The 22,181-nt window shown below is 46.4% G+C and overlaps 1 protein-coding gene across 4 annotated transcripts in view; it reads left to right on the top strand.

Moving 5' to 3' along the window:
- Positions 1–13,506: 13,506 nt before the first annotated feature.
- The window catches only part of LOC147703386 (oocyte-specific histone RNA stem-loop-binding protein 2-like), a 68,178-nt gene continuing 59,503 nt past the window's right edge, over positions 13,507–22,181 (top strand). For all 4 annotated transcript variants that reach the window (XM_086928918.1, XM_086928916.1, XM_086928919.1 and 1 more), the window contains exon 1: positions 13,507–13,682. In XM_086928918.1, the coding sequence (XP_086785044.1) occupies positions 13,633–13,682 (50 nt within the window). In that variant the 5' untranslated portion in view covers positions 13,507–13,632. The remainder of the gene's footprint in view (positions 13,683–22,181) is intronic.

The raw sequence follows: 22,181 nt of genomic DNA on the forward strand, positions 1-22,181 counted from the left end.
AAAAAACGGTGTTGGATCCAGCCCTGATCTCTTGACTGGGTGAGAGCTTTCTGCTTAATTCAGAGACTCTGTCCCTCACCACCCCTTGTTGTAAATATGTTTGTCCACCCTAAGCGTGGAAGGGTATTCTCAGATGTGAGACCCTTGCTCATTGCACCATCAGGATTCAAGCAAACCGGGCCGAAGACGGCTGTAATGCCAGAAACCGGTCCCCGGGAGCTTGTTTCCTTCCCAGTGTAAGAATTGGCTTTTGTAGTTTGGTTTGCCCTGTTCCCATCATGCACTGGGACAGGAACAGACTAATTTGCATACAGCCAGGTTCTGATACTGGGATGGTGCAGTGAGCTAAAAAACGGTGTTGGATCCAGCCCTGATCTCTTGACTGGGTGAGAGCTTTCTGCTTAATTCAGAGACTCTGTCCCTCACCACCCCTTGTTGTAAATATGTTTGTCCACCCTAAGCGTGGAAGGGTATTCTCAGATGTGAGACCCTTGCTCATTGCACCATCAGGATTCAAGCAAACCGGGCCGAAGACGGCTGTAATGCCAGAAACCGGTCCCCGGGAGCTTGTTTCCTTCCCAGTGTAAGAATTGGCTTTTGTAGTTTGGTTTGCCCTGTTCCCATCATGCACTGGGACAGGAACAGACTAATTTGCATACAGCCAGGTTCTGATACTGGGATAGTGCAGTGAGCTAAAAAACGGTGTTGGATCCAGCCCTGATCTCTTGACTGGGTGAGAGCTTTCTGCTTAATTCAGAGACTCTGTCCCTCACCATCCCTTGTTGTAAATATGTTTGTCCACCCTAAGCGTGGAAGGGTATTCTCAGATGTGAGACCCTTGCTCATTGCACCATCAGGATTCAAGCAAACCGGGCCGAAGACGGCTGTAATGCCAGAAACCGGTCCCCGGGAGCTTGTTTCCTTCCCAGTGTAAGAATTGGCTTTTGTAGTTTGGTTTGCCCTGTTCCCATCATGCACTGGGACAGGAACAGACTAATTTGCATACAGCCAGGTTCTGATACTGGGATGGTGCAGTGAGCTAAAAAACGGTGTTGGATCCAGCCCTGATCTCTTGACTGGGTGAGAGCTTTCTGCTTAATTCAGAGACTCTGTCCCTCACCACCCCTTGTTGTAAATATGTTTGTCCACCCTAAGCGTGGAAGGGTATTCTCAGATGTGAGACCCTTGCTCATTGCACCATCAGGATTCAAGCAAACCGGGCCGAAGACGGCTGTAATGCCAGAAACCGGTCCCCGGGAGCTTGTTTCCTTCCCAGTGTAAGAATTGGCTTTTGTAGTTTGGTTTGCCCTGTTCCCATCATGCACTGGGACAGGAACAGACTAATTTGCATACAGCCAGGTTCTGATACTGGGATGGTGCAGTGAGCTAAAAAACGGTGTTGGATCCAGCCCTGATCTCTTGACTGGGTGAGAGCTTTCTGCTTAATTCAGAGACTCTGTCCCTCACCACCCCTTGTTGTAAATATGTTTGTCCACCCTAAGCGTGGAAGGGTATTCTCAGATGTGAGACCCTTGCTCATTGCACCATCAGGATTCAAGCAAACCGGGCCGAAGACGGCTGTAATGCCAGAAACCGGTCCCCGGGAGCTTGTTTTCTTCCCAGTGTAAGAATTGGCTTTTGTAGTTTGGTTTGCCCTGTTCCCATCATGCACTGGGACAGGAACAGACTAATTTGCATACAGCCAGGTTCTGATACTGGGATGGTGCAGTGAGCTAAAAAACGGTGTTGGATCCAGCCCTGATCTCTTGACTGGGTGAGAGCTTTCTGCTTAATTCAGAGACTCTGTCCCTCACCACCCCTTGTTGTAAATATGTTTGTCCACCCTAAGCGTGGAAGGGTATTCTCAGATGTGAGACCCTTGCTCATTGCACCATCAGGATTCAAGCAAACCGGGCCGAAGACGGCTGTAATGCCAGAAACCGGTCCCCGGGAGCTTGTTTCCTTCCCAGTGTAAGAATTGGCTTTTGTAGTTTGGTTTGCCCTGTTCCCATCATGCACTGGGACAGGAACAGACTAATTTGCATACAGCCAGGTTCTGATACTGGGATGGTGCAGTGAGCTAAAAAACGGTGTTGGATCCAGCCCTGATCTCTTGACTGGGTGAGAGCTTTCTGCTTAATTCAGAGACTCTGTCCCTCACCACCCCTTGTTGTAAATATGTTTGTCCACCCTTAGCGTGGAAGGGTATTCTCAGATGTGAGACCCTTGCTCATTGCACCATCAGGATTCAAGCAAACCGGGCCGAAGACGGCTGTAATGCCAGAAACCGGTCCCCGGGAGCTTGTTTCCTTCCCAGTGTAAGAATTGGCTTTTGTAGTTTGGTTTGCCCTGTTCCCATCATGCACTGGGACAGGAACAGACTAATTTGCATACAGCCAGGTTCTGATACTGGGATGGTGCAGTGAGCTAAAAAACGGTGTTGGATCCAGCCCTGATCTCTTGACTGGGTGAGAGCTTTCTGCTTAATTCAGAGACTCTGTCCCTCACCACCCCTTGTTGTAAATATGTTTGTCCACCCTAAGCGTGGAAGGGTATTCTCAGATGTGAGACCCTTGCTCATTGCACCATCAGGATTCAAGCAAACCGGGCCGAAGACGGCTGTAATGCCAGAAACCGGTCCCCGGGAGCTTGTTTCCTTCCCAGTGTAAGAATTGGCTTTTGTAGTTTGGTTTGCCCTGTTCCCATCATGCACTGGGACAGGAACAGACTAATTTGCATACAGCCAGGTTCTGATACTGGGATGGTGCAGTGAGCTAAAAAACGGTGTTGGATCCAGCCCTGATCTCTTGACTGGGTGAGAGCTTTCTGCTTAATTCAGAGACTCTGTCCCTCACCACCCCTTGTTGTAAATATGTTTGTCCACCCTAAGCGTGGAAGGGTATTCTCAGATGTGAGACCCTTGCTCATTGCACCATCAGGATTCAAGCAAACCGGGCCGAAGACGGCTGTAATGCCAGAAACCGGTCCCCGGGAGCTTGTTTCCTTCCCAGTGTAAGAATTGGCTTTTGTAGTTTGGTTTGCCCTGTTCCCATCATGCACTGGGACAGGAACAGACTAATTTGCATACAGCCAGGTTCTGATACTGGGATAGTGCAGTGAGCTAAAAAACGGTGTTGGATCCAGCCCTGATCTCTTGACTGGGTGAGAGCTTTCTGCTTAATTCAGAGACTCTGTCCCTCACCACCCCTTGTTGTAAATATGTTTGTCCACCCTAAGCGTGGAAGGGTATTCTCAGATGTGAGACCCTTGCTCATTGCACCATCAGGATTCAAGCAAACCGGGCCGAAGACGGCTGTAATGCCAGAAACCGGTCCCCGGGAGCTTGTTTCCTTCCCAGTGTAAGAATTGGCTTTTGTAGTTTGGTTTGCCCTGTTCCCATCATGCACTGGGACAGGAACAGACTAATTTGCATACAGCCAGGTTCTCATACTGGGATGGTGCAGTGAGCTAAAAAACGGTGTTGGATCCAGCCCTGATCTCTTGACTGGGTGAGAGCTTTCTGCTTAATTCAGAGACTCTGTCCCTCACCACCCCTTGTTGTACATATGTTTGTCCACCCTAAGCGTGGAAGGGTATTCTCAGATGTGAGACCCTTGCTCATTGCACCATCAGGATTCAAGCAAACCGGGCCGAAGACGGCTGTAATGCCAGAAACCGGTCCCCGGGAGCTTGTTTCCTTCCCAGTGTAAGAATTGGCTTTTGTAGTTTGGTTTGCCCTGTTCCCATCATGCACTGGGACAGGAACAGACTAATTTGCATACAGCCAGGTTCTGATACTGGGATGGTGCAGTGAGCTAAAAAACGGTGTTGGATCCAGCCCTGATCTCTTGACTGAGTGAGAGCTTTCTGCTTAATTCAGAGACTCTGTCCCTCACCACCCCTTGTTGTAAATATGTTTGTCCACCCTAAGCGTGGAAGGGTATTCTCAGATGTGAGACCCTTGCTCATTGCACCATCAGGATTCAAGCAAACCGGGCCGAAGACGGCTGTAACGCCAGAAACCGGTCCCCGGGAGCTTGTTTTCCTTCCCAGTGTAAGAATTGGCTTTTGTAGTTTGGTTTGCCCTGTTCCCATCATGCACTGGGACAGGAACAGACTAATTTGCATACAGCCAGGTTCTGATACTGGGATGGTGCAGTGAGCTAAAAAACGGTGTTGGATCCAGCCCTGATCTCTTGACTGGGTGAGAGCTTTCTGCTTAATTCAGAGACTCTGTCCCTCACCACCCCTTGTTGTAAATATGTTTGTCCACCCTAAGCGTGGAAGGGTATTCTCAGATGTGAGACCCTTGCTCATTGCACCATCAGGATTCAAGCAAACTGGGCCGAAGACGGCTGTAATGCCAGAAACCGGTCCCCGGGAGCTTGTTTCCTTCCCAGTGTAAGAATTGGCTTTTGTAGTTTGGTTTGCCCTGTTCCCATCATGCACTGGGACAGGAACAGACTAATTTGCATACAGCCAGGTTCTGATACTGGGATGGTGCAGTGAGCTAAAAAACGGTGTTGGATCCAGCCCTGATCTCTTGACTGGGTGAGAGCTTTCTGCTTAATTCAGAGACTCTGTCCCTCACCACCCCTTGTTGTAAATATGTTTGTCCACCCTAAGCGTGGAAGGGTATTCTCAGATGTGAGACCCTTGCTCATTGCACCATCAGGATTCAAGCAAACCGGGCCGAAGACGGCTGTAATGCCAGAAACCGGTCCCCGGGAGCTTGTTTCCTTCCCAGTGTAAGAATTGGCTTTTGTAGTTTGGTTTGCCCTGTTCCCATCATGCACTGGGACAGGAACAGACTAATTTGCATACAGCCAGGTTCTGATACTGGGATGGTGCAGTGAGCTAAAAAACGGTGTTGGATCCAGCCCTGATCTCTTGACTGGGTGAGAGCTTTCTGCTTAATTCAGAGACTCTGTCCCTCACCACCCCTTGTTGTAAATATGTTTGTCCACCCTAAGCGTGGAAGGGTATTCTCAGATGTGAGACCCTTGCTCATTGCACCATCAGGATTCAAGCAAACCGGGCCGAAGACGGCTGTAATGCCAGAAACCGGTCCCCGGGAGCTTGTTTCCTTCCCAGTGTAAGAATTGGCTTTTGTAGTTTGGTTTGCCCTGTTCCCATCATGCACTGGGACAGGAACAGACTAATTTGCATACAGCCAGGTTCTGATACTGGGATGGTGCAGTGAGCTAAAAAAAAAAACGGTGTTGGATCCAGCCCTGATCTCTTGACTGGGTGAGAGCTTTCTGCTTAATTCAGAGACTCTGTCCCTCACCACCCCTTGTTGTAAATATGTTAGATGAACTTCTAGCTGCACTATTGGATATGCGAGTGGGCAAGGCGCCTGGCCTGAACGGCTACCTCTGCGAGTTCCTTCAAAACTATCACCCACAACTTTTAAAACCCTACCTGCGGCCCTGGAGGCTTCCTGGGAACATGGTAGCCTCCTGCCTGATTGGCGGCATGCTGAGATTGTTGTCTTCTGAAGCTGGGCCACCCATGGGAACACTTCTCGTCCTATCGTCTGATCTCCCTACTCAATGTGACGGCTAAGCTTCTGGCCAAGGTGATTGCCAACCGTCTAGTTCCATGTGTCACGGAGCTGATCCATTCGGATCAGGCAGGATTTATGCCGCACCACGCTACACGACACAATATTAGTCGTGCCCATATTTTTTTATTTATTTTATGTGATTTATAAAGCGCACAGCTACCCCCGAAGGGGTGTCCCGGCGCTAGAACCTGAGCCTCCAGGGGAGAAAAAAAGGAGCGTGGAGCAAGGGGAACAGAAGGTTGAATTAAAGTCCAGAGAAGAGCCAGGTTTTGAGTTTGGCTCGGAAGATGGATTCGGCGGTGCAGAATCTCAGATCGATAGGCAGAGCGTTCCACAGTTTAGCCGCAATGACACTGAACCCTCTGCCACCCATTCTAGATAGTCTGAAACGGGGAGAGATCAGGAGGCGGAGGTCATTGGATCTCAGGGATCTGATGGAGCGAGATATAGAGACCCGTTTTTTCAGATAGTTAGGTCCGCGGTTGTTGAAGGCTCGATGGGTAAGGGTAAGGATCTTGAATTGGATGCGGCTGGCCACTGGTGGCCAGTGAAGTTCCTTACGATACGCGGTTACAGATTGGCGGTAGGGGATGTTACCAATCAATCCCATATACCCATATCGCCATCGACGCAGTGGATAAACTTGGCACCCCTTCCGCGCTTCTTTTGGCAGATATGAACAAGGCCTTTGACTCCCTTAATTGGACTTATCTCTTTGCCTTGTTAGCTCGCCTTAACATCGGCCCCCGGTTGCTTCGCCTTATTCACCTGCTATATACGGACATAACTGCCTCAGTCCGTGTGGCTGATTCGGTCTCTAAAAGCTTTCCAGTTGGGTGAGGGATGCGTCAGGACTGCCCGCTCTCCCCTTATGTTTTTGCTCTAGCCGTGGAGCCGCTCGGTGTACGGATAGACGCACACTTGCGCAGCTTTTAAGTGGGCGCCAGGCATTTCCGACCGCATAGCGCTCTATGCAGACGATATACTGTTTTTTCTCACTGATCTCAACCCGGACTGGCCCGCGTCTTCTCCGCATCATTCAGATCTTTGGTGAAACCTCTGGTCTCTATATAAACCAAGTGAAATCCTTTTTGTGGCCACTGCCCATCGAGGCAAAGTTGTTCATGGGCGACCTAGGGGATCATAAAATCACTAAAATATACCGCACATTTATCAATAACATCCCCACCACACTCCGTAAAACTAGAGAGGCATGGCAGCGGGATCTGGGTCCCCTGAAAGAGGATGACTGGGATTGTTTGTTTGTTTGTTTTGTTTACGTGATTTGGATTGGGCGACAAATACCCTGAGGTGTCTCGGCGCATAAAGAACTTCATGGGGCAAGAACCAACTGGTGGAATCATTGATCAAATAGCCAGGTTTTCAAAGATCTGCGGAAAGCAATGAGAGTGGGACTGGTTTTGATGAAAATGGGCAGGGAGTTCCAAAGCCTGGGAGTTGCCACCAGAAAACGCCTATCTCCCCAGGTGGAGGTTCTGGTGCAAGGGACTGGTAGGAGGAAGGTAGAGGCTGAGCGCAGGGATCTTTTAGGGGCATAGATCCGAAAGGCGTTCCTAAGGAAACGGGGCCCAGTGGCATGTATGGTCTTATAGGCGATACAAAGTGCCTTAAACTTAATCCGGCTCCTGATTTGTAGCCAATGAAGGTGGCGTATGGCCAAGGAGGTTGAGTGGTGTTTAGGGATGCCGAGCAGGACTCTGGCTGCCGCGTTTTGTATAGATTGCAGCTTGTTTAGGATTTGTTCTTGCGTGTTGAGGAAAAGCGCGTTGCCATAATCCATTTTGGAAAAGACAAGGGTGGTAATCAGTGTTTTACCTGCTGATGCTGGCAGATATGGAAGCAGCTTCTTAATTTTCCTCAACATGTAGAAGGCGGATGAGACCACTGTGTTCACGTTGTGTTTAAATGACAACTTGTCGTCAAATATGACTCCAAGGTTTCTGACCTTGTCCACAGGGACTGGCGGAGGCCCCATTTCATTTGGCCACCAAATGGAGGACCAGTCTGGAGAGATATTACCAAAGGTCATAACCTCGGTTTTGTCCGAGTTTAATTTCAAGCAGTTACTCGACATCCAGGAGCAGATGGCTAACATCCCCTCCTGGAATCTCGAAGCAACTGCTGGTCCATCCCTATGTACAGCCAGCACCAACTGGGTGTCATCTGCGTAGGTGGTTAGACGCAACCCGTGTGCTTTTATGACCCTCGCCAAGTCCGCCACGTATATGTTAAATAGTGTAGGGCTTAGCGAGGAGCCCTGGGGCACCCCACAAGGTAGGGTGAAGAAGGGTGAGTAGAACTCGCCAAGCCTAACTGCCTGCGAGCGGTTGGCCAAATATGAGGCTAGGAGATTTTTGGCCAAATGGTTGACTCCTAAGGATGCGACACAGTCGATCAGGATGGAATGATCGACCGTGTCAAAGGCTGCGGACAGGTCTAAGAGTATAAGGAGCGCCGCCCCACCTTGGTCTAGGATGGCCCTTATTTCATCAGAGGCCTTTATCAGGGCGGTTTCTGTGCCGTGGCCCTTCCTGAACCCAGATTGAGTGTCATCTAGGAGTTGATGATTGCCGATGAACTCTGAAAGCTGCTGATTCATAAGAGATTCAAAAAATTTGGCAGGGAAGGGGAGGCAGGCAATGGGTCTGTAATTAGCTGACTCACGGGGGTCAAGAGGCCTTGGAGTCTCCATGCAGCGCAGCAATTGCGGCTCGCCTGCGCCTTATCCAGTTTAAATACTTACACAGGGCTTACTACACTAGGCATAGGTTATGGCGTGCTGGACTCATCGCATTCCCCCACTGCCTGCGTTGTAAATATATAGAGGGCACATTCTTACATACTGTGTGGGCCTGCCCAGCGCTGACAAAGTTCTGGAAGGGGGTGTTCACTTGCCTGTCTGAGGTCCTGGAATGGGTCATTGCTTCCTCACTGAGATTGGCTATACTACACATTACGGAAGATATATGTGGAAATAGGTATAAGCGCCATCTCCTATTTCTGGGCCTGACACTGGCCAAGAGAGACATTGCCCTGGCTTGGAAAGATTAATTTTCACCATTGATTGGGGTGTGGAAGAATGGCCTCGAATTCTGTATGGGTCTGGAACTCCCGGTTTTCGAAGCAAAGGGATGCCCCCTGTAAACACCACAAAATCTGGAAAAGGTGGGCCGACTATAGGGGATTATATCTGGTGCCTCCTCCCCCCATCTGATATTGATGAATCACTAATATGATATTAGCTAATTGGTGTGCACATAGTGCTCGTAATCGATCTGATTATGGATGGAAGAATTGTTTTCCTTTATTTAGACTTCATGTATTTGCTGACGGGAAGCAATGTGGCACAGTTGGTTTGTTTCTTTTCTTTTCTTAATTCTTCTTTCAATATCTTTTTTTATTTTTATTTTCCTTTTTCTTCTTTTTGTGGAATATATCCTTTATTATTGCTGGTAATCTTGATTTATATATTTGTTATCAGGTATATTTGCTATGGGTGCCATATAAGGCCCATATTGGATGTCAACAATAAAATTATAATGTGAAAAAAAAGAAGCACTGTATCTCCGCTTTCGTGTATGTTTCTGCAGCTCTACTTTTATTTATGTATTACTGGTCTCTACTCAAACCAAAACAGACTCTACAAACCACTTAAAATCAATCACATCAATAAGTGTCAGCAGCTATCTGTTTTGCTTGCTGGCTATGGTCATAGTATTTTTATGGCTTTCTCCCTAGATGAGAGAGCTTTCAGATGGGCAGTCAGGCTATGCTGAAACTGTGTCTTCCCGGCAGCCTAGAGGTGCAACAGAATGCCATCTTTCTCCCAGACCTCAAATAACAGAGCCCCACAAGGAGTTGCAAGTGAGGCACAAAGCCTGCTCTTTACATTTAGAGTTGCCTCCAGGTCACTATTTTGCCAATACCATCTTCATTTTTATATCAACCCTGGTGGCAATCTGGGTAAAAGTCACCATTAGTTCACTTTTGCAATATAAACTAGAAGCCGCAAATACAAAGAAAGTGTAGTGCAAAAAATGTCCACAACATTAAGCACATATTTTTTTATAAATTAGAGTTATCTCTCTCATATGTATGAGTCCTGCATGGAATTGAACTGGACATTTCATGGTGTAGCAACATTATGAATCCACCCTGACCTTTTAACATAAATTGCAATTTTCTGTTTACTTACTGTCAATTGCACTATTTGTTCGCTGTTCTGGGGGCACGCAGGACACAAGGAAATCTGCATTACAAAAGCATGCCCTAACATTGGGTGGATTGGGCACGGTGCTAACCTCATAGTCCATAAGGCAATGTGTCATTAGAGACAAGATTCAAAGCAGCATTTCAAAAATACAATACGAAAGCAGTGACTCAAAAACAGAGTTTGAGGTTGCATATTAGAACACCATGAAAGTTTATTTTAAAAAATCAAAAGCACAATACAGAAAGTAGTACATTGCAGATGCAGCAGTAGACTCATTAGATTACATATAAATAATTTGCAATGTAAGCCATCAAATACAAAATAATATAATAATGGGTACAAATCTGACAAATGCTCAGTGAGCAGCAACATCAATAATAATTAGGGCAGCACCCCTAGAGGCTCGGGAAATGCCTCAAAAAGTTCTCTGCCTCACCCCACATTCAAGGGTTTAGATACAGATTTACTGCAAAGAAATTATTAAAACTGCAAAGTTACCATGGTATGCTCATTTTCTAACAAATCACATTTTCACATTTTAAAACATCACATAATCCTGTCACGAAAGAACTAACCCACTACATGAATATTGATTCGCCTCTTCTAAACTAAAATGTGTCCAGAAGGGTAAGAGCAAACTAGTTACCTAAACACAGAAAAAAAACATTGTGAATTAGTGCAATACAGTGTGCAGCCAGGAATGACTTTGTAGTGTGTGAATGCACCCCTTTTTTAGGGGTACACTGGTGCAGGGTCACCCTTTTGTCCACGGGTTCAAAGACAAACAAAGTAGAGATCTGCACTGGAGTTGGGAATAAATAACAAGTTCATTAATCACTCATGAGTGGGACCACATCCACACAGCACTCTCAAGTGCTGCCTGAGGTTGTACACTGGCTTCACAAACCAGTGCCCTCTTTATAAAGGTGTTGTGCAGTGTAAGCATGTGAACAGAAATGGAAAGAACAGTTTTAGAAATAGTTATCAGCAAAGAAGGGCGGATAAAAGCTACATGGTCAGCAAAGTGTGGGGGGTAGGAGTGCTTATGGCAGCAGAAATGATTGACAGACAACAGATGTATTGGCAGCTACAAACTCTCAGCACATACTTTGCTTTTAGCTGAGTCAGGAAGTCAACTAAAATAAATAGCACAAGCAGGAAAAGACGAGCAGCAAAGGAGGGGAGAATAACAAAGGAAAGGAAATGAACACCACAACCAAAATGGCTGCTGCTTATGCCAAATAAATATTACACGTTTTCCGCAGTAGATTGTAACAAAGGGATTTCCTCTGGTGGGCTCTTCAAGAACATTGTCATACAGAAATAAACAATCCAATTCTATTTCAGGACGCGAGGCTCCGATTATGCTTATACTCAATTTCTTTACTGACATACAACAGCCAATCACAGAACAGTAAAGAAACAAAAAACGACATTACCCATAAACCCAGGGTAACCATAGAGTACACCAATGGTATATAAACAGTCCTAGAGGTAACCACTTCCTCTTTCTTTGCTGCTCCGCAGCCAGTTAAGTGCATTATTCATATTCTTATGTTGCTAGCATTGCTTATATTGTGCATTTTTCATGCTATTGTTCTCGCTTTGCTTACTTTGTGTACCGCTTTGATATGCGCTTCTCTCGCGCTCTTGCTGCCGTTTCGTTGCGTGTTCCTCGTTCGGCGCTCGCGGTAGGGGAGCGTGTGACACCTCCCTGGGTCGGGCGCTTGGTGCCTGTGTCCCGTTCTCTTTGGAGGGAGTTTTTGGGGTGGTGCCGCCTTGCGCGCGTCTAGCGCGAGCGGTTCCGGTGCTGTCTGGCCAGCCGGTTTATCTCTGCGCATGCGCGACTGTTGTCACGCTGTATTTTCCTCCTCACGCTGCGTTTCATAACATTGCAGCGCCGGCTCCTGAACTCGTCTGCTCGATGAATACGCCCACTGCCTTTCAGCTGACCCCTGTTGACACCGGAGCTTGGGAAAAGAGTCCCGGTTGATTAATTGCATAGGCTTTGCCAAGAGTGACTATATTTTTTTGTCAGCAAGCCTCCCTCCACGCTCTAATTGTTGTTTCCACGCAGTTTTTTCTGCTTGTACTTGCTGGCTGTGAGGTTTTTTCACTCCCTCTGACTGTGTCACTGACATACCGGATTTCTAGTCACCTCGTGGGCTGTATTTACACGTTCCCTGTGTACCATGAGTGATTCCTATTACTATGAGGAGGAGGGTGACTATGAGGAGGAGGGGTCCGAATTTTTTGAGCAGGACCTTGTTGAGGCGCTGGACAAAGGGATTCAGCATTCTATGAACAAGGCGATGGTTCGCGCCATTACACCCCTGAAGCGCCATTTGACGCAGTATGCGCAAAAGCAAGGTTGGGTGCCTTCCAGAAAGTCCTCTTCCCCTGGTAATCCCCATTCTTCTGACTTTCGTAAGCTGGCACGGTCATTGTCCTCCTCCAAGTTGAAGTCTGTTCCCGTAATTGTTGAGAGTGAAAACCACGATGCTTCCTCCTCCTCCTCGGAGGTTCTGCCTCCTCCGCCTGAAAAGCGTAAATGTAAAGAACATTTTGTTGACGCATCTTCTCAACCTCCTGTCTTGACTTTCGAACCTGAGGATATTGTACACCCTAATTCATCTGCCTGGCTCCCCTCCCCAGCTGTGGCGGAGTATGTTCAACAATATATCCGCCATCCCTTTGATAAGGACGTGCGTGCGCGTCTTCGCTCAGAGTGTCCGCGGCCAGATTTAGCGGATAACCTGGCGGACACGCCTGAGGTCGACCCTACCATGTTGACATATATGAAAAAATGTTCTAAGGACCCCAAGAAGGGTCTAGACCGTTCCTGGCGGGCTTGCCAGGATAAGGTCTTGGACCTCCTAGGTCCTCTCTGGGAACGCCCCCAGCAACACCCATTGCACGCCCCTTTAACACTGAATACTCCTTAAAGGGACTGATATTTATCAAGATGCATCAATAAGCCCAAAAAAGTGGCTTACTGCTGCCTGATAAATATCACGCAGGCTTCTGCGCCACGGGTCGTCACAAAAAGTGACGTTACGGTGGCGCAAAGAGTCTCATAAATGAGGCCCTTACAATTTAACAGGTCAATGAATGCTGCTGGCTCACCAAAGACCCGTTTATGTATTTGTACTACTGCGCAGCTTCCTCTGTGTCTGTAAAACGTAAAGGTTTGTCCTGAATTTCGACCGGGTGTCCAGAAATTTTGTCCTGAATTTTTGCCCTTTGTCTTGAATTTTTACACTCACCGTCTTGAATTTGCACCCATGCAAATTGATCACCCTACTGACAATATGTGTTTATTTTCGGCCACAGATTCATCAATCTGTACAATAAAGAGTGCTTCCTCTAGTTGAAACCGGTTTCGTTGGTCAGCATGCTCCGCAGACTTGGAACACTCAATGAGCTCTAGCAGAACTGGTGCTCGATCCCTATTTTCCTTCTTTTATTTCCCTGGGTGTACACCGCTAAGTCCTTTTACTATTTCCATTGTCTATCTTCAGGTGGATGCTTTTCAAATTCAATGTATCCCAGGCAGTCGGATCTGTAAAGATAAGAGCCTGGGGGCTCCGGTTTGTCTTGTCCCCCCCCCCCCGCCCCCCCCCCCCGCCAACAGACGTACTCCAGAGGCGTGTAAACGCCTTGAAGCATTCATCATGTTATTAGCATGCAGGACCACGCCTCTTCCACAATACATAACTTGTCCTCGGGCCGGCTTTTAGTCCAATGAGTAGCCCCGCCCACCCATCAAAGGCTATAAAGGTGGGGAAGGTGTGGCTCTTTTCTGGTGCTCGCAGAGCCCGACGGAGTTATGGAGCCGGGTGCTGCGGGATGGATGCAGGAGGAGTTACCGGGCTGCAGGTAAACACACCTACCGAATTATAGCGGAAAATGACAGATGATCCCTGCTACAAAATAATGTTTCCTGGGCGATACAATGTCTCACGTCGCTGACCTTATCCCTTCGGGTCTGTAGCGAGGTACGCCAGTCTCTGCTGATCAGGAGTCCCGTTCATACATCCCTTTTCACTCCATACATAATTAACCAGCATGCAACGGAAACTCCTGGCAAGAAAAGGGAAGCTCCCTCACCTTTAAGTAACTTTGAGAGGGGGTCCTCATTCTTATCTATTCTGTAACGGAAACTCCTGCCTTGCGAGTAATGGTTAATCTTGTGTGTAACGCGTCCCTCATCACGCCCCCCTCCCCTTCCAATATCACCTCACTATCACTTAAGTGCACGTACCCATCAGTACAGGTTACTGCTACCCCCAATATTTTTTTTGATCGTAGGTATATGAAGGTGTAAAAAAAAGGGCGCACTTTTTTTTTTTTACTACTGTGTGGCCTCTACACTCTTATGCACGTTTTAAAAATCAGACATTTTACCAAAAGGCAACATACTTTGGCTTTTTAAAAACGTATGTCACGTGTAGGTTTCAAAATTGAGTACGTGGTTTCGAAATTATACTAACTGGCAGCTTAAACGAATGCTGCCCATTTCACCCATTTATAAACCGCTTTCGAATACGTAATCATTTATTTAAAGCTAATTTCTTGCAGTAATGCGATTTTGGGGTTTCAACTGCTTCCAAGCGCAAACTCCCTTCCATGCCCGTCAGATGGATGGGCTAATGGTATGTTGTGTACTTCTCAACCCTTCACAGATAAGCGATTTAGTTACAGCTTTTTGTTGAGCCATTCTCACAGAGGGTGCTGACCGAGAAATGGGGTGTTACAACACTCTGTAGCCACATTACAAGGAAATGTTTGTAGATGCAAACGGTCAGCGCATAGCATAGTGAGGCCTCCATCAGCCTAGGTATACGGCTGTACTTTATCAAAAAAAAAATGGTGGCGGGAGTGTCATCCCGTTTCTGTCTCAAACTTGTGCTTCGATTGTGATCAGTTTTGTTAGTAAATATTTCATTGTTCCTACAATGAAAGTTTTTTTTTTTAAACAATTGCTTTCAAAATAATTGCTTTGAAACATATTTAACTAATTTACCTGTGTGACTGACCATTTTGCTTTGTTGGGTCACAGCAGCTACAATTACTTGCTCTTGCCTTTTTAGTTGCGTGTGATGAGCTATTGTCCTTGCCAGTGCTTGTTTTTTGACACATCCTTAGGTAAAAACATTTCCTGGATGGCTGCCTATGAATGTATGTTTGTGCAGATTAATGTATGGGCGTTTTGCTCTTTTTCAAAGTATAAAATAGAATTCCTAGATTGCCACCGTGTTTGAGCAGCCATCATGAAACATTTCCCCCCAAAATTTAACAAATTATTTCTGGATGGCCACCGATGTGTCCCTTTCTATGGCAATCATCAGAACATGTTTTTGTATGATTTAATCATAATTTAGTGTTCCAAAGTGGCAGACGGCCGTGGTAAATTAAGGAAATAGTGTGTATGTGAAAGCAACACAGAGATGCAAGCTGCTCTTTAGTACTGGAAGTCGCAAAAATAATTTAAAAAATGTGAATGAAACAAAAATAAAGCAAGCCGTGTTGGGGGTTGATTAATGTTGTGGAGCAAAAGACCAGTAGGAAGGCCCTGTCGGGAGTGTGCAGCTGTCAGGTAGTCACAAAATAAATAAATAAAAAATAACAGTGGGAGGAGTGAATAAAGTAATGCCCTGCCATGGAGTGCTGAAACATAAATTAAAAAATAGTACCTTAGCCAGCAGGGGGTGTAGCTTAATCGGCAGGGGTGTGAGGTCAAGCTATTCCATCAATGTTAAGAAATTGGTATGAGGCATAACAAATGCACGTAAGTCATGAAAAAAATGAGTTTGGAAAATGAGAATTATCTGGCAATCCTCCATGTACATATAGTATCCAAGTGCATCCCGGATATGGGATTAGGGATCGTGAATAGGCAGAGGGAAGGTTCTTAGGAGTGCCAAGTCATATAGAATTAGAGAAGAAAGAGCCCAATTAGATCTAAAGTGCAGTTTCAAAGAAGGAACTGAACCAAGAAACAAGGCTTCCACTTTGTGATGAAATAGCGACTTGTGGCAGATGGTATAAAATTGTGCTAGAGTCCAGTGCTATTGGAGTGCAAGCATGACCTTTGTCCCTGGCACAAAAAAATTAGTCGGTGGAGCAAAGATGGAGTCAGCGTGAGCTCTTGCCTGCTCACGCCTGAAGCGTAACGATCGGCTAGCTGCCCTGCGCCGCCTGAGATGATGCCGGTTTGCCGAGAGCACCAAACACCATGAACGGCTCAGTTACGACAGCTCTCTTGTGAACGTGATTATCTGTGACTGCACGGTGGGCGACTAAGCAGCAGTGAAGCAAATCGCAAGGCTTTCCTGCCTCTCTGGGATATACACGCTACTTTTTCGGATGGACACGCACGGGCCATTCCTCATTTAATAGCGGCCATGATTCTTTCTCCACATTGTGACGCGGCCGCTGCGTCACACAGGCTTCCCTGCAGCTGGACTTTGATCATATCCCCCATCTAAAGAAGCAGACATGACATGAGCGCCCGGGGTTTGCGGAGAGGGGGCAAGCTAAAAACGCCAAAGGATCCCAGAGGAGATGTTACAGCCACCGAGGATGCCTCCATGCCCAGGCGAGATGTTAGTAACTATACAAAAAAACTGTTGGGCAAAACAGGGGGGGGGAACCGTGCCTAGAGACTCTAAGAACCCTGATACCGCCCCCCCGCCCCGCCCAGGGAAAATATTCTTGGGTGCAAAAAATCCACCTCCCAAAGCTAACCAGAAGACCCATATGCATACACCCTCAGGGAGCCCTAAGTTAAGATTACAACAAGAGGGTGGTATGGAAGAAAACCGGCCTAGTAGAAATCTGTACACCGATGCTGACGCAATTATAGATGAACTTGCTGCTGAAACAACCAAGCTCGCCTTGAACCCAGGCAATCAATCAATCGGTACTACAGCACATTTATTGGTTCCATCCCAGTCTTTTCCCGCTGTACAGTCTCAGGTTCAGGATAAGGGACCCAGCAATGGCAGCCATGGCACTCCGTCTACAGCGTCAAAGGCGTAGGTTGGTGGCACAAACGTAATCCAATGCCTAGTAGTTCCCTCCGGTTCGCAAAATCCCTGGACTCCTGAGGCAGGGCTTGCACACTTTTACTCGGTCTCAAACAGTACACCCACCTCATCGGATGAGGGTGGGTCTGACTGTCAGCGAAGTTGACAGCAAGGTCTCCCACAAAGACACAGGCAGTCTCGCGCTTTAAAAAGCCCAGAAGCAAGAACAAGCGCCGTAGCCAGCTGAAATGGGATTACTCTGACTCCCAAATGTCATACCCCCTAGATGAAGACAATCCCAATTCAACACAGTGGGGGAGTTCTAAACGCCTGCAGGCAGACTTAACCAAACCCTCCTTAGCCTCTATACTTTCCTCCATTAAAGAATTTTAAGAGGAGTTTCGGGGTGACAACCACGCTGCAAAACATTCTGCCAAGAAGCTAAGAAGGTTGAGCAAAACTTGCACCGACATTAACGACCGGATCACCATGGTTGAAGCACTGAGTGAGCACCTGGATTCAGAGTCCTTGGCCACTAAACAGGGTGAGTCCAACACCGCCTGCCTGGTAGATTTGATGTCCAAGATGGAGGACCAGGAAAATTGCCAGCGCAGGAATAACCTCCGCCTGCTGGGTATCCCGGAGGGGAAAGAGGGGTATGACCGAAGATGCTTCATCATCAAGCTACTACAAGACTCCTTCCCAGACCACCTGGGCTGGGACTGGGATCGCGAAGTGCAGAGGGCCCACCGCTTTCCTTTTAATCAGAAACTGCAATACAACAGTGGTAGTGTGACTGGAGGGCAGCCAAGGGTGTTCCGTGTCTATTTTGGAAACTTCCTCCTCAGACAGCTGATATACGACCAGGCTCGCTCTAACTCTAAGAAAGGGGCCAATGGGATAACATTTTTTGCCAAACCTGCCTTCTGCCACCAGACAGTGGAACAGAGATGGCGTCTGAGACAACTGATCTCTCCTTTCCAGCAGCAAGGGGCTGAGGTTTGCTTAATGAACCCCGCCAGGCTCAAAGTAATCACCAACTGGACCACCAATGTTTTTCTATCCGAAATAAAAGCTGGGGAGTATCTGGATGAGCTGAAGTCCAAGAAAAATAACCGATGTAAAGATTATTCCCCACAGATTTTTTTTTCCGCAATTAACCTCACTGTCACTGGGCGGGCTTTTTTCTTACACTTTGTTTTTACTGCAATGAACTCTAATCTGTTTTTTGTTATATTTTTTTCTCCCCCCCGCTGGCCTACAGCCTCTCTGCTTAAAAATTAGCATTAACCTTTCCACTGGAACCGGGCAGAGGCAGACATGCCTTTGTTGACAATTTTTTTTCTTTTTTTTTATAGTGCTGCTCAAAGGGTTACTAGCCGTACTTGTCTCTCTGTTCCTTTTTTTTTTTTCTAGCGTGGCAGGCAGCCGGGGCTTATGTTGATTGCTCGAAGGTCTCACCTGATTGCTCGGAGAAGGGGTGGGTGGGGTACATTAACCGAATGAGCTGGCGCAGAAGCACTAATGTTTTTTTTGGCACATACACACCTGTAAATCTACTTACTATGGTTTAGGGCAGGACCAAAGGATCTGGACTACTCTTTTCTTTTTTTATAAATGGCTAAGTCAGATCCATTAAGAATTGTCTCTGCTAATATCTGCGGGCTTAATGATCCCTCTAAAAGGCAAAGTGTGGCCCTAGGGCACGGTCCTTGGGGGGTGGGGTGGGGGGGCAGGGGTAACATTGTCTACAATAGACTCACGTAGAAGGCTCTCAGAAGCACTTACTGTATACTTTGGGGTTTAAAGTCCTAGGGGCTACTACACAGGGTGCCAAAAGTAAAGGGGTAGGAATTTTGGCAGACAGATTACCTCAACAATCCCCAGGTCAAATCTGACCCACTGGCCAGATGGGTTATAACTGAGTGTCATCTCTCTAATTGTCCTCCCTTTACTCTCTGCTCAATCTATGGAAGCAACACTGACGATCCAGGGGTCATCAACCTGGTTTCAGGCGAACTAGCACACTGGCTCACCCCCATTATTCTATGCGGCGACCTTAACCTACAACTACCTTGCAACTGGGAGAATGATAAAAACTGGAGATATAAAGGCCGGAAACCTAAGGTTTTTCAGGCACTAGCCAATCTTGCCCAGACTCACGGATTAAGAGACACCTGGGCCAGTTTAAATTCTACTCAACCTGGCTATACCTTCTTCTCCGCCCGCATCATTCCTTAGTTAGACTAGATTACTACTTTCTTTCATCTGAACTCGTTAACAACTGTACCATTGAGACAGCCCCCCGCTTTGTCTGACCACAATCCTCTTATTCTTAACATCATGGGGTTTGGGAAATGGAAGGAGGTGCCAGTGTGGAGTTTCGAGGAAGCCCTTCTGCAGGATATTAACTATCAAACAGATATGCAAAGATGGATCCAGGAATTTCTAGAAATAAACATTGGTTCTGCCTCCTTAATGACTGTTTGTTACACTTTAAAGGCAGGGGTGAGGGGGTAAACCCTTAGGTTTTCAGTTTATAAAAATAAGAGTACTTATAATCAGTAATCTACAGGGGAAACTAAAGATAGCTGAAACCAAACTAATCCAACTTATCCAAACAGGACCGCAGCCAAATGGGCAAGCTCACGCGAGGAAAAACTACGAGTGCAGCACCAATATTGGGCACCACTTGGCCATAAGGACTAGGCAACACGTCTCCAGCAGTGAGATACACACAATAAAACTCCCCTCGGGAAGTGAGACCAGTGATTCTAACCTTATACGGAAGATATTCCAGGAATTTTACACTAAGTTGTATACAGAGGAAAACCTCTGGGCGAATGATATTCTCGAAAGCGAGATCACTCACTATCTCAGCGAGATTGATCTCAGACCAATTAGCCCAGACAACAGTCTCTCTATTTGACCCCAACCTGGGATGAAATCCTGGAATCCTGAATGGCATTCCCGTAGAGTTTTACAAGATCTTTGCCCCGCAAATTAAAACTATCTTTTCTGACGTGGTATTCTCTATCTTTAGTGGGGCTGCGCCTCCTGCCTCTTGGTCTAATGCAAGAATAGCTATATTCCCCAAAAAGGACAAATCTCCACTAGAGGAGTTCCTATAGGCCTATTACACTTATCAATTGCGACTCAAATTTTATTTTCCTAAATATTAGCAGTTAGAATCTCCTCTGTGGCAGTCCCTAGCCCCAGAATGACAGCATGGCTTCGTCCCCCAAAAAAGGTACAACGGAGCATGTCAGGCGGGCTATTACCCTATTCGATGCCGCACAAGTAGCGGGAGATACTTCTGGACGCTGAAAAAGCCTTTGACCGGGTCTCCTGGCGATTCTTGTGGGCCGTCATGAGCAGAATGGGCTTTGGGCCAAAACTTAAACAGCCGGTGCAAACCTTTACCTCAAGCCTATGGCATGTGTATCCATTAATGGGCAACCCACTGGTCAATTTAACATCTCCAGGGGTACCAGGCAGGGCTGTCCTTGTTCTCCCCCCTGTTTGCCATTTATTTAGACCCGTATATCAAACAAATTGAAAAAAAACACAGTATTCCAGCAGTCCGTTTACAGGGAATTAATACTAAAATTATGGCCTATGCCAACTATCAAGCTATCACCTCACCTGATCCCCCTAAACATCATACTGGCTTTAGAATCTGAGGATCAGGCTACACCCTGAATAACAACAAAACTCAACTAATAAACAGCCAAAATGGTGGGTAGGTGGGGGGCGGGGGGGTCGCTCCGACTTGAATTGCTTTTGTTCCTGTATGTATTTTCACTATTAAATAAAAAAAAAAGAAATTAGTCCCCGAAACACAGGAGGGTGGCTACATTAAAACGATAAGGACAGAAGCCTTTTAGTATGGCAGTCTTTCATAATGTGTGGATAGTTTTTCTGGTATATATTCTTTACAGCCCATGTAATGTATTTTAGACCAGACATGGCTGTAACTTGCTACTATTTAGGTATGTTCCTAGTTCATTGCTAATGGGGTGTTAACAGCATTTTAGTTTCCCCAATATGACTGTTTTTTGTTGAAGTAAGAGTGTAAAAGGTGACCGTTTTAGCATTGCAGATATGTTCAGCTTTCTTGAATTAAGATATAATCTTAGTAATATCGATCTGTGGATGCACACCCATTGAAAGAATAAGAATATTATCTTTTGGCAATTCTGAGACTTCCTATGGGGCTTTGAGTTTGCAGTTCTTTAGCGGAGGTGACACTGCTAGGGCTCCTGTAACTTTAATTTAGACTTGGTAAATGCTCTTGGGTTATCTTGATATCAGAGGTCTGGAGTAGTTGAGTGTAGAACTTTGAGAAGATGGTCTTCTAGTTGCTGCTTGATGGTGGTGGTGTAAAGCCAGCTCACGGACTGCTTATCAGTCTCTCAGGAGAATGATTCGGAACGATTTGGTGCACATAGATGTGCCTCTTTTTCAAAATAGTGCTGTGATATGTCTTGCTTCACACTCCCAGATATTCCAGAATACCACTCTCCCACACGGTGGCTCAAACATGACGAAGCAATACACATTACACAACACCCCTTGGAAAGGTATTTCACTTTATAAAATGAAGCACATCAAAGACTGCTTTCAGAATAAGACTTGGGGTTTTATTTTTGCAATGCTTTCTAACAGAAAAGCTTTCCCACATGGCAAATGAACAACATTCAAGTGTGTGTGTTTATATGCAATAACACACTTGGCAAATGCAACTGTTAAATGCATGGATAATGAAACTCAAGCAGGAATTAAACACTAGCAAGTTATACTAGACGCCCTGCAAGAAATCAGAAAGATATATACACAAAGTACATCAAATGATTACCTTGGATGTGCACACTCACACATCACAGTCAATATTCAAAGAAAACACCTCAGATGATTATAACTGAAAACTGAAGGTGCACAATGACTGTTATAGCCACTGGAAACTGCATATGCACGCAAACAGCCAACAATCAAAAATCAAACACTTCACCTGGTGCAATCTTCATCATGGCACACTCAAGACTGGGTGTTTTACAGCTGAGGCAGGAGACTCAGCAACCAGATGCCTGCACTGATGATGCGTCCTCAGTTCAAACTAAACAATTCTGATTTGTAAGTCCACAAACCTCCGCTTTATAATCTCAAAACACACTAGAAGATTAAGGTAGGCCTTCCCTCTGCACCAAGGTAATTTACTGGAATTGGCTACTTTCCATACAAGCATTCCAAGGCAAAGGAGTTCTCCAGTTCCTCCTGCATTCTGACATGTTCCAGCCTTTATCTTAACGAAGCTTACGAAAGTCTCAGGCGTAACATTCAACAATCT

Source organism: Lissotriton vulgaris, chromosome 7 (assembly GCF_964263255.1).
Source record: "Lissotriton vulgaris chromosome 7, aLisVul1.2, whole genome shotgun sequence".
NCBI classification, from domain to species: Eukaryota; Metazoa; Chordata; class Amphibia; order Caudata; family Salamandridae; genus Lissotriton; species Lissotriton vulgaris.